General features: G+C 40.6%; 1 protein-coding gene across 1 annotated transcript in view; it reads left to right on the top strand.

Moving 5' to 3' along the window:
• DNMBP (dynamin binding protein) overlaps window positions 1-13,194 on the top strand; it is a 66,638-nt gene that overhangs the window by 6,192 nt on the left and 47,252 nt on the right. Inside the window, exon 3 of the mRNA XM_007470330.1 lies at window positions 3,123-5,126. Within this exon, the coding sequence (XP_007470392.1) occupies window positions 3,123-5,126 (2,004 nt within the window). The remainder of the gene's footprint in view (window positions 1-3,122; window positions 5,127-13,194) is intronic.

Raw genomic sequence — 13,194 nt, 5'->3', positions numbered from 1 at the left:
AAAAGCCAGTTCAAGGACCTCCCTGGTGGTGCAGTGGTTAAGACTCCGCCTGCCAATGCAGGGGACAAGGGTTCGATCACTGGTCTGGGAAGATCCCACATGCTGTGGAGCAACTAAGCCCGTGCGCCACAACTGCTGAGCCTGCACTCTGGAGCCCGCGAGCCACAGCTACTGGGCCTGCGTGCCTAGAGCCCGTGCTCCACAACAAGAGAAGCCACCGCAATGAGAAGCCCGCACACCGCAACGAAGAGTAGCCCCTGCTCGCCGCAACTAGAGAACGCCTGTGCACAGCAACAAAGACCCAATACAGCCGAAAGGAAGGAAGAGAGGGAGGGAGGAGGGAAGGAAAGAAGGAAGGAAAGAAAGCCAGTTCATTTCAAAGCCAGGAGAGTGGGAGTTTTGGCACACTTTTATTCTTTTTTGTTTTTTTTTAATTTATTTTTGGCTGCGTTGGGTCTTCGTTGCTGCTCGCTGGCTTCCTCTAGTTTTGGCGAGTGGGGGCTACTCTGTTGTGGTACGTGGGCTTCTCATTGTGGTGGCTTCTCTTGCTGCGGAGCACGGGCTCTAGGCGCGTGGGCTTCAGTAGTTGTGTCCCATGGGCTCAGTAGTTGTGTCACGCAGGCTTTAGAGCGTAGGCTCAGTAGTTGTGGCACATGGGCTTAGTTGCTTTGTGGCATGTGGGATCTTCCCGGACCAGGGCTCAAACCCATGTCCCCTGCACTGGCAGGCAGATTCTTAACCACTGTGCCACCAGGGAAGCCCACGCTTTTATTCTTAATCACCCAACGACCTACTGTGTCTGAACAGTAGCCATGTCTCCAGTGAATTCCCTCTGTGGTCCTGATGGAATGGCCTTAGAACTAGTAGGGGAAAAAGTCACTTGTAATTCTCAGGACCCCAAGCTCTGACCAATGGGTATTGAATCAGAAATTAAAGGAAAATAGAAATACAGGACCAAGACCCTATTTTCAGGGACATCTAAGCAAAACAGTATGAAATCAGTGAAAATGTATTGGGTGCCTACCAGTAAATGCAAAATCTTACATTAGAAGCTGTGTAGTATATAAAAATACAAGTGTCAAAATTGTTGATATAAGTGAAAATTTCTTTAGTAGGCTACAGATGGCCAAGATGTGTGTAGGCTTCTAAGGTTTCTCAGGGAAGCATGCTAAGGTTTCAGATGGAGAGGCTTCTATAGGAGGCAATGAAAAGTCCCCTTGTGTGGAATAGGGTCTCAGAGGTGAGATAATATTGGATAGCTGGGGATGGGGCAAGGGGAGGTTGTGACTGGATGTGAATACCAGTTTACACTGAGGTGAAAACGTAAGAGTAGCCTTTTGGTAGCTTAGTTAACTAAACCTCTTTGGAGAGTGTCCACAGCAAACTTATTTTTTTTAATATATTTCCCGTAGTAAAAATAGGATAATTAGAGTAGAAGCCTTAGGCGGTAGGAAGAAGCCTTCATGCCTCATGGTAAACGTTTGAGCAGGGGAGAGATACGATAAAATGGGTACATTTGTAATCTTAGTTTGGCATGAATCATTTGGTAGACTGGAAGAGACAGTGTCTGGGGCGAGGTTTAAAAGAGTGAGATATGATGGGAGTTGGATGAGGTAGCAAAGAGTAAGTGACGAATGGAATAAATATTTTGAGAGAAGAAATTAGAGGACAAAAGGAGGTTAGAAGCGTGGAGCTAGTTAAAAAAGTTAAAACTGATGATCTACAAAATGAATAGTTCATAATCAGGTAATTAAAAGTTTGCTGCAAAACAATTTGCTGCAAAACTATAGGGTAATTTTTTAACTGGGACAAATCCTTTCCTCACCTTCTTCAATAATAAGGCAGATGCTAACTGTTTAGCTTATATTTTGTGAAGATAGCCTGAAACAACAATATTGGAACTACTGGTTATTTTCAAAAACAAACTGCTGATTACTAGAACATTCTTCTAAGATTTCATTATGATGTATTTTCAGGATAAGGATAGTTCAAGAAGGGCTCTAACCAAGTGAGAGAGTGGCATGGACATATATACACTACCAAATGTAAAACTGAGCTAGTGGGAAGCAGCCGCATAGCACAGGGAGATCAGCTCGGTGCTTTGTGACCACCTAGAGGGGTGGGATAGGGAGGGTGGGAGGGAGGGAGACGCACGAGGGAAGAGATATGGGAACATATGTATATGTATAACTGATTCACTTTGTTATAAAGCAGAAACTAACACACCATTGTAAAGCAATTATACTCCAATAAAGATGTTTAAAAAAAAAAAAAAGGGCTCTGGAGAAAATAAATGAACAGTTTGTTGTCCACACCCTGCACTTCCAGCCCATTCCTGAAGATTTCTTTCTCTGTTCGATTTTTGATATTGAATATAATTTAGTGTGAGAAATTAGATCCATCTATTCAAAGGACTATAGTGACCATGAGTATATTCTTCATCATTTATAAATGAATCCAGTGGTACAGACTATTGCTGGTAGTAGCATTTCTCTAACTTTTTGATCTTAGGATGCCTTTACATTCTTAGAAGTTTTTGAGACCCTAAAGAGCACTTGCTTGTGTGAGTCTATTGATATTTACCATATTAACTGTTAAAGCTGAGAAATTTTTTAAATTATCAATTTATTTCTAAAAACTCATATTAGCATTAATAACATAAGTAACAGTTTATGAAAAATAACTAGTTTCCTAAACAAAAACAATTTAGTGAGAAGAGTAACATTGGTTTGCATTTTTTGCAGATGTCTTTAATATTTGGTTTAATAGAGGAAATCCAGATTCTTCTACTTGAATCTATATTCAGTTTGCCACGTTACATTGTTTTGACTGAAGTATATGAAGAAAATATGATAGTTTTGACCTCACAGACCCTCTGAAAGGATCTTAGGGATCCACCCCCAGGGTTCAGCAGACCACATTTTGAAAACCATGGGTTTACAGGAATGTTCACTATATTGTCACTAAATTGTCAAAAAGTGTTCATGCACTTAAAACTCTAGGTTTATATTCCCTTGAATTTGGTAGCTATTTAAGATGATGAGTTGCACTATTAGTTATACCAGTATCCTGCTGAGGTGATAACCGAGGTCATTATCTTTGCTTCTCTTCTCTTTCTTCAGGTGACCTAGTGGTTCTCGATGGCACTCCCACTGCTGGCTGGCTGCAGGGCCGGAGCTGCTGGGGTGCCCGGGGCTTCTTCCCATCCTCATGTGTTAGGGAGCTCTGCCTCTCCTCACAGAGTCGGCAGTGGCACTCACAGAGTGCCCTTCTCCAGATTCCCGACTATTCAATGGGACAGGCCCGGGCACTGATGGGGCTCTCTGCCCAGCTGGATGAGGAGCTGGACTTCAGAGAAGGGGATGTGATTACCATTATTGGAGTTCCTGAACCAGGCTGGTTTGAAGGGGAGTTAGAGGGTCGAAGAGGCATTTTTCCGGAAGGTTTTGTAGAGCTTTTGGGGCCCCTGAGGACTGTGGATGAGTCAGTAAGTTCCGGAAATTGCGATGACTGCATTACTAACGGTGAAGTAGATACCAACACAGGAGGAGAGAGACAGCCAGAAGGGGAAGGTGAGCAGCCAGGCACCTACGGGCTTGCCCTCTACAGATTCCAAGCCCTGGAGCCAAATGAGTTGGATTTCGAAGTAGGCGATAAAATCCGAATCCTGGGGACCCTGGAAGATGGCTGGCTAGAAGGATCACTGAAGGGCAGGACAGGCATCTTTCCTTACCGCTTTGTAAAGTTATGTCCTCAAACAAGGGTGGAGGAAACCATGGATCTGCCACAGGAAAGCAGCCTCACCAACATCCCTGACACATCTTTGGATTGTTCAGAGAACTTCTTAGAAGTGGAAGGAAAAAAACATGAATCTCATGAGTATAAAGCAGAGAAGTCCAACTCAGTTATTTCTGAAACATCCACTTCCCCACTGGAGCATCTGACTTCTGAGTATGAAGAAGACAAAAACTCTCACTGGGACGTGGGCACCTCAGAAGGGCCCCCAAGAAGCACAGGTTCACGGCACGAACAGCTTCTTGCCAAATACTCTTCCACAAAGGATCCTTCAGAGGTGGTCAATGGCGTTGCGTCCCAAACTCCAGTACCTTTTCATCCCGAATTGCAGAAAAACCAGTATTATTCTCTAGGAGGAGGAAGCAACCCCCACCCCAACCAGTACTCTGACCCTCTTCCTCTAGAAGCAAGGACTAGAGACTACTCCAGCCTACCTCCCAGAAGAACATACTCGCAGCCGAAAACCCTTCAGAAGCCAGTGCCACCTCTTCATAGCACCTTTTCCCGTTTAGCCTCCAGGGCAGTCAGACCCAGCCAGTTGAGCCCTCAGCTCCAGGGCATGGCGAGGTGTGTGAAAAAGCACCTCACACCCAAAGAAAATGCTTCCAGCTTTTGCTCTGCATCAGAGAGATCAGAGATGAAGCCTGGTCTCCAAGACAAGGCACCTGCTGTGGAAGCAATGGCACTTTCACAGGGAGACGGCAACACGGACCTGGATTCTAAGTTGACACAACAACTGATAGAGTTTGAGAAGAGCTTGTCAGGGCCCGGCACAGAACCAGATAAAATTTTGCGCCACTTTTCAATCATGGACTTTAACTCCGAAAAGGATATTTTCCGAGGTTCCTCGAAGCTAATCATCCAGCAGGAGCTGCCTGAGAGGAGAAAGGCTCTAAGGCCACCGCCACCCCGTCCCTGTACTCCAGCATCCACTCCTCCCCATTTGCCAGTGGAACAGAGCCTGAGACCGGACCCACCCTTGGCAATGCGACCCTCTCGCCCCGCTCCCCTGCCTCCCTCGGCCCAGCAAAGAACGAATGCAGTACCCCACAAGCTCCTAACCTGTAACCGTCCTGGCTGGGAGAGCCTAGAAAAGGAGGGCCCTGAGAACATGGAGAAGACTTTGGGCCAGACTCCCCAGTGTCCCTTAGTCTTGGTGAGGATTCAGGAGATGGAACAGGACTTGGATATGTGCTGCAGGGCTCAAGAAGAGCTGAACGTAGTGCTGGAGGAGAAGCAAGAGGAATCACTAAGGGCAGAGACCCCTGAGAATCTTGAGTTCTACGAGAGTAACATTGAGAGTTTGAACATGGAACTCCAGCAACTTAGAGGTAAGTGATGAGAAGATAGTATGTACTTGTTTCTTGACACCCACAAGTCCAAGTAACAGCCTACCCAGGTTTTTAGGGATATTACCATCTACGATGGACAATTAAGGAATGGTTTGCTTTTTATTACCTAATTTCTCACTCTGTCACTACAATTAGATGTCTCTGTCTGAATGTATCCTATGACCACTGTAGCCTCCTAACTCCATTTGCTGCTCAGGTAAAAAAGCTCAGACCTCAGTGACATTTATACCTCCTATACCTCTGTGACATCCGTAGCAGTTGTGCAGATGGAAGTCCCCAGATATAACTTTCTTTAACCAGACTCTGCTCAGGACTGAAGACTTCCAGGCTAAGACTCATGAGAAAATGGTATGTTGTATCTTTGTGGTCCAGGGACTAAGTTTCAATAATAATAATAATAACAAACATTTATTAATGCATTAATAAGCATTTGTCACAAAGAATCTTCACAGCTACCTCGAAGGTACTGGGTTAATTCATATGGCTACTTTATAGATGAGGAAACCAAGACTTGCAGAGATTAAGTAGCTTGCTAAGGGAACCGGAAATTGAGCCCATGTCTTTAACTACTATGGTTTACTGTTTCCCACCTTGCACATTCAAAAATTGAAATGCTGTCTCTTAACTTGGGGGTGACCAGGCTCTGGAGACTTCATTTGTATTCACCAGCCTATCAAGAGAAATAATTTATAAAGCAGAAAGAAGAAAAGAGGGAGATAATAGCAAGTGGTCTAGGGCCTGAGGAGAGCATGACTGCATGCCCTTTGGCATGCGTGCCAGAGAGCTCTGAACCTACATGTCCTTAGGAAAGTCAATAATAAAAAGCAGTCTGTGGATCTAGGAGTTGCAGGATCCTAATAAATAAAAACAAGGTAATGGTGGCCCAGAGAGACTAAATCAAGATGGCAGACCAAGTACACATACCAACTTCCCCTTGTCCTTTAGATCTCTAAAAGTGAATGAAAAAAAAAATAATAAAAAATTCCAAGAAGAAAGAGTATTATCAGAAGGCCAGAAATCGAGTAATTTTCTGAAAGATGGAAAGCAGACGGGTTACAGAAAGAGAGGAAACCTCTGTCTAAAATATGCTCAGGCAAGAATTGCTGTGCAGGTGGGCACAGTTCTGCGGGAACTCCAAACTCAGAGGCATGGCCCCGGGAGGGTGTCCTGGAGCACATGCAGGGTGATGAATTAGGGACCAGCCAGATCACTGGGCCCCTGGGTCATTTGTGCTCAACAGGGCAGTGGTGACATTTGCTCTCTAGGTAAAGCACGAGGGTGAGCACCTAGATATGTCCTCAAGAGGGTGTTCATTTAATATGAGTATCTGAACTCTTGGGGAATGCCAGATACCTTGATGATTTCAGAGTGCCTGAAAAGGAATCCTGAGGGAACTTTGGCTCAGCGCTACATCCTCAAAGCCATAGCAAGCCCCAGATTCTCCATCACCTTCCATACATACAAGTTTTGAGATATACTTGTAAACTGTTCTTGCATTAGATATACAGGTGACAGAACAAAACTCTCCCAAATTCCAGGTACAAAAATTTCTCAATAATTATACTTATTAGAATTAGTAGTGTTCCAGAGAAATATTATGTCTTCTATGCATAAAAACAGTGTGCAGTGTTTTTAAAGGACTATATGGAGTAATGGACTGGTACTGAGGGATGAAATTGGTATTCTTTTTTATTCGATTGACCTTCTTTTTCAGGACTAATAATTCAGCTGGTGTTCTTACTATGTTTTTTGTGTTTTTTTTAACTTCTAAAAGTTTAATGCTGTGAAAGACCTGCAGTAGGTGTGTATAGTCTTAATCAGGAAACTTTTCTTTATTTGCATTCACCAAATACAGCATTGGCTGTATTAATATTGACTTGATTGCTTTTCAATAGGTGTATTATTTGTATCAATTGCTAGTATGATGAAATTACTTATTTCTTGCAATCACTGACAGTTTCTCTTAAGGTCATCTTTTTCTGTCTTCATAAAAAGTATATCCAGCAATATAAGCAGCACCTTGAAAGAGGCAGAATTAATCAGTTTGAGCACCAGGCTTTACCCCTCCAATCCAGTCCCATACAATCTCTAACCTTGAAATTTAAGGCATAAGATTTAAAGAACTTTTGGTACAGTATTTATCTAATCCTGATTGATATTATATTTAGTTGTTTATATGCCTCTCGATGAAAATTTTAAGCCTAATGAAAAGACAGATACTGTACATTAGTTGGTTTGTCATTTCCAACACACCTGGTATAGTATCCAACAGGTAGTAAACTCAGTAAATACTTGATGAATTTAGTTTAACTGAATGAAATTGAAGTTTCTGCTCTACCTTCCAGAACTTTCAAAGATCTCCTTCCTCCATTGTTACTTTGAACTTGGACTACTGGAGAGCTAAGGACTGTCGGTGCTGAAATGCTGGTCCCCTTGTCAGATACAGTTAATGGTAGCAAAATAGTCCAGTGCTGTGCCAGACCCAAAATTAGGTTCTTTATTGTAGCTATTGATCCTCCTTCCTCTTCTTTTTTTTTTTTTCTTCTTTTTTTAAATAAGAAAATGTATGGAAAAATGCCTAGCTATGCTTATCTTGTGGTAGGCATTTAATAGGGGTTTGAGAAATTAGAAGAAATATAATTAAGAAGCACTTCTAATTGCAAGACTTAAGTATAAGAAGAAAGGGTATGGCTTTATTTATTTGAACTGTAGTCAACTGAGGGCTCTGGTTTGTGCTTGGTGGTTTTAGAGCAGGATACACGTGACAGTTTGGTTTACATTCAGCTCCACCTTATGCATATAAGTGTGAATCTAGTTAGATCAACGGGGAATACATTGAATGGATTCAATTTAAGTATAGGATGGTATATAGATTTACATATAGCTCACACTTAAATATATAGAGCCTTTATACTATTCCTCGTATTGCTCCTTAAAACTCTGGAATTATGATGTCATGAGGACTTATTTCCTATAAGCTGTATTTTTTTTTCAAATCTGATATGTTACATTTTATAGTTTTCTGTTTCCTGTAGGTATCTTTCAGCTTGTTTTTTATTTTCTTTACCTATGGTAAGAATAGTTATTTTATAGTCTGGATATGATAATTCCAAGATATTGTCTTAGTGGGACTGTTTTTGGTGTCACATGGTTCTCATTCATGTGGTCTAGACTCCTTGTGTGTCTGGTTACCTTTTACTGTGTGCTAGTCATAGTATTTGGAAAACATTAAGACCGGAGATGAAGGCACCTGTCTCCAGAGAGGATTTGCACTTCTTTCTGTCAGCTGCTTCTGGTCAGCTAATGTTTCCAACTTCCTGAAGGATAGTAGTCTTTGAGATTCAGGAACAAGAAATTGGAATTCCTGAAATTATAAATTATTCTGTATTTTAAAAAAAATTCTTTTATTTACATGTTCTTAAGTAATAACAGTAATGACTGTAATAATCAACAGTGAACAATTTTCCTGTGTTAGGATTATACTAAAAGTTTCAGAGATTTTATGTATATATACACATATATATGAAATAAATGCATAATTTATTATTATGAACCAAAATATTATGAGATTATATATTTTAATGACATGTAAAATTATTCTCTACCTGATAATAAACTTTGAAATATTTTTTACTTTTTAAAAAAAAATTTATTTTATTTGTTTATTTTTGGCTGTGTTGGGTCTTCGTTGCTGCGCGAGGGCTTTCTATAGTTGCGGCGAGTGGGGGCTACTCTTCATTGCGGTGCGCAGCCTTCTCATTGCGGTGGCTTCTCTTGTTGCAGAGCACGGGCTCTAGGTGCCGCGGCCTTCAGTAGTTGTGGCTCGTGGGCTCCAGAGCGCAGGCTCAGTAGTTGTGACGCATGGGCTCAGTTGCTCTGTGGCACGTGGGATCTTCCTGGCCCAGGGCTCGAACCTGTGTCCCCTGCATTGGCAGGCGAATTCTTAACCACTGCACCACCAGGGAAGTCCCTATTTTTTACTTTTTACTTTAAAATAATTTTGGATTTATAGAGAAGTTGCAGAAATCGTAGAGTCCCCCTAACCCTAATATCTTACATAACTCAAAAATATTTATCAAAATTAGAAAATTAACATGATACTAGACATCTGATAATATAAAACATTAAAAGAAGGGAATATTAACACAAAATAAATGTTAAATAAAAATAATTTTAAAACTGTGAAATCATACCACAAATATTTAGCATTTAAAGTGATTTTTAAAACAAAATTTTAAATACACAAAGTATTAGTTGCCCTATCTGATGGGATTGATCTTTGTTTTGTGACTAATATTCCAGACATAGAAAAAAGTTTCCATTGATGTTGGTTGAGTGTTAAGAATGTATCCACAAACATCTTCAGGTGGGGCCATTAGGGTACATGTTGCTTTGCATAAGCTCATAATCTTTCTTTCTTTTTTTTTTCAGACAGGTTTTCATTTTTAATTTTCTAGCAACTATTTGCATTGAATATTTCTTTTTTTTTAATTTTAATGAAGTATAGGTGATTTACAATGTTGTGTTAATTTCTGCCATACAGCAAAATGATTCAGTTATACATGTGTTCTTATATTCTTTTGTTTTTCTTTTTCTTTTTTTTGCGGTATGCGGGCCTCTCACCGCTGCGGCCTCTCCCGTCGCAGAGCACAGGCTCCGGACGCGCAGGCCCAGCAGCCGTGGCCCATGGGCCCAGCCGCTCCGCGGCACATGGGATCCTCCCGGACCGGGACACGAACCCGCGTCCCCTGCATCAGCAGGCGGACTCTCAACCACTGCGCCACCAGGGAAGCCCCTTATATTCTTTCTTAACAGTGAAAATATTTTGTCTACTTGCTCTGATTTTGACTTTGCCATTGGAATCAATATTGTTTTGCTAATTCAAATTTTAGACGATAAATTTGTGACAATATTCACATCTTTAAAAAATTTTTTAATTGAAATAATTAACATACAATATGATGTTAATTTCAGGTAATACAACATAATGATTCAATATTAATATTCACATCTTCTCTGAATTTCTCTTGTTAAAATACTTACAAAGAACTATAACCTATAGCAAATACAAACACTGGAAAGCACTGAGCAAACATTTTTGAGTAGTATTAAAATAATGGAACATTTGCCTCTGAGGAAGATTCAATGCTACACAGAATCGTGTCAGAATTGCCAATTTAAGGACTTATTTTACTTCTAAAATTTGATATTTCTTGGACCGTCACTTACAAGGTTTATATAAAATATACTGTGCAGATAAGCTTATTAGTATTTATTTTATTTGCAAGAGTGACTCACTGTTAGCACACAGGGCCATCAACACACGTGCTTTATAAACACATTCATAACATAGCAACAGTTACAAGCAATACTAACTGATTAGATCCTAGTCCCTTTTCTCCTATGTACTTTTGTCCCGGTCAACCTTAATCTGTACTCTGTGGGTCAGTATTTTCTGCTCTTGCTTTCAACTTGACACTGGTAGATTCTTTCAAACCACTAATGTCTCTACATTTACTGTTAAGCTTTATTCTCACAGAGAATTATAGTATTTTCTCCAGATTTCTTGGCTGATTTTTTCTTACGATTCAGAAAGACATATAAATTCCCTAAGCAACGCTGAGGAGGAATTCCCACATGGAAACAATATCATTCTCAGTCCACCTCCACCTTAAACTAATTTCAAGGCTTAAAGTACCTTGGACGGTGAAGGTATTAGAGCCCGAGTTGTAATTTTGCAGGAGGGCTGGTCCAGTTCTGATTCTCTCTCAGGAGTCTCTGGAATCTTAGCTTATTATAGAAAAGGTCTCCTTTTAGACTCCTTACCTTGCCTTGGGCTTTGGGTTATTGACCTCTTCTCCCCAGAGGGCCATTGAAACAAAAGCTGAGTTTTCTGGGACTGGTAGATGCCCCAGGGCATTGTAGTTTCTGTGGTTATGTACCTCTCTGGATTCTAGTTTTCCTTTTGGTTTTGCCCTGTACTCTACCATCTTGTCATTGTGTTGATAGTTTTAAGATTTTTAAATAGTTCGTCTAACTTTTTAAGCTTTCTTTCTGTGAGATGGTTGGCCTAAACTTCAATTATTAGAAATAGAAAGTCCATTATTAGTAGTTTTAGATAAGCTAGTGTTTGGCTTTGTCTGAGAATTAGGGTTTTAAGTTTGGAATTATCATGTAGAGTCAGGGTAGAATACTAGGAGGCATTTGTGAGTATAGTGTGTTGGGGAATGATATGTCATTGTAGGCTTCAGGATGGTATCGAGTCAATCACTCATTCATCCAGCAAATGTTGGTTAAGTTTTTACCATGTGCCAGGCACTGTGGTAAGGGCAGGGTATATAGTAATAAACATAGATGTGTTGTCTGCCTTCCAGGAGCTTCTGGTCAAATAAGTTGCTAATTAATAAGTAGAAGTCCATATCTAAAACACAGTACCTTACTAGTTTGGGAAAGAATTCTTATACCTGAGGCATTCCAAGGAGTCTTCAGAATAATAAATTGCTTAATAATTTAAGCATATAATAATAATTGAGTTCCCTGGTGGCCTAGTGGTTAGGGTTCCGGGCTTTCACTGCCATGGCCCGGGTTTGATCCCTGGTCGGGGAACTGAGATCCCGCAAGCTGTGGGGCATGGACAAAACAAAACCCAAGCCAAAAATGGTACCTTCAAATCTGATAAATAGTTTGGCTTCTGAAGCAGTAGAAATATTCAGCGTTAGTCCACAGACTTTTCAGATTTACCAGTACAAGTTACTTTTAGAAACCCTTATTAGAACTACATCCTGTGGCCCTGAGAGAATCTCATTTTAGCATATCATAGTCCTCTTCTACCTCGAGGAGAGGTTCACATGCCTGAATTGGACAGTCAGGGTTGTACATTCGTTTCTTTCTCAGCAAACATTTCTTCAGCACATAGTATGACCCAGGCACTGGCTATACACTGATTAATAAAAAGGATATAGTCATAGTATCATTCATATTTGTGTATCTCTGAAACTCTAGTGATACTGATATTGACCTCTCTATTTAATCACACTGTCTCTCTGTCTTGCTGCCTTTGAATTATGGCCATAGTTTATTTCCGTGTGAGTTAATTTCCGTGTGGGCCAAGACCCTGTTGTTCTAAATCAGTGCAGTGGTTGGTAAATTGTAGAGTCAGCCTCTTCCGCATCAGGAACCTTGCTCCTAAACGTCTCCCCTTAAGGTAATGCCAGGAAGAAGGTTGGCCAGAGACTCTCGGGGTAATTTTTAACTTGAATTTTAAATGACTGTTGCACATCAAATCAGAGTATGTTTTTCAGGAAAGTAACATTTTCACCAAGATATTGGGTGAGATCTAAGGTCCACTAAAGAGAGCCATTAGGTTAACCAGTTGGAGAATGACTGATATGGAATAGTAACATCTTTACACTGAAGTGATACATAATATTCCAGACAGATTTTTAAAAATTGAAAGTATGGTTTTTCTACATACAGAAGCAATTTATTATTCTGAAGACTCCTTGGAATGCCTCAGGTATAAGAATTCTTTCCCAAACTAGTAAAAGGTAATAGAGTTTAAAAGGTAAAACGTTTTGTTGTCTTTTAAGATATAAAAGATCATGTAAAAGAAATAATGATTTTTCTTTCTAGTTTGTCAGTACATAAGAAAAAACCCAATATCCTCGGCTTTTGTAACATCTAGTTCAGGGTGTTGGCTCAGTAAAAATTAGCTCAGTTACTTGTAATGGATTTTATCTTGGTATATAAATCCATAAAACAGCAACCATAGTCAGAAGCCATTCAGAGTCCATGTTGATTCAGGACAGAAGCTAGTTTTCCTTTTAGGAGACAGGGTTTAATGTATGTCAAGAACCGTAGCTAGGAATGGTTAACTTACTTATAATTAGCCCGTGACTCACTAGCCTTTGCAGTTTGTAGTGTGGCTTTGTGAACATTTCTTCACCTCAGCTCCAGGCGGAGGGGTGGAGAAACTGGAATAGCTCCAGGGACTTCAAGTATGGGTTTCAGATTTCACCCAGGCTTTGCAGCACTTAGAGGACTTGCC

This window comes from Lipotes vexillifer, unplaced genomic scaffold (genome assembly GCF_000442215.2).
Source record: "Lipotes vexillifer unplaced genomic scaffold, Lipotes_vexillifer_v1.1 scaffold916, whole genome shotgun sequence".
Classification (NCBI taxonomy): Eukaryota; Metazoa; Chordata; class Mammalia; order Artiodactyla; family Lipotidae; genus Lipotes; species Lipotes vexillifer.
The sequence above is the reverse complement of the archived record's forward strand: the minus strand, read 5'-3'. Positions and strand labels throughout refer to the sequence as shown.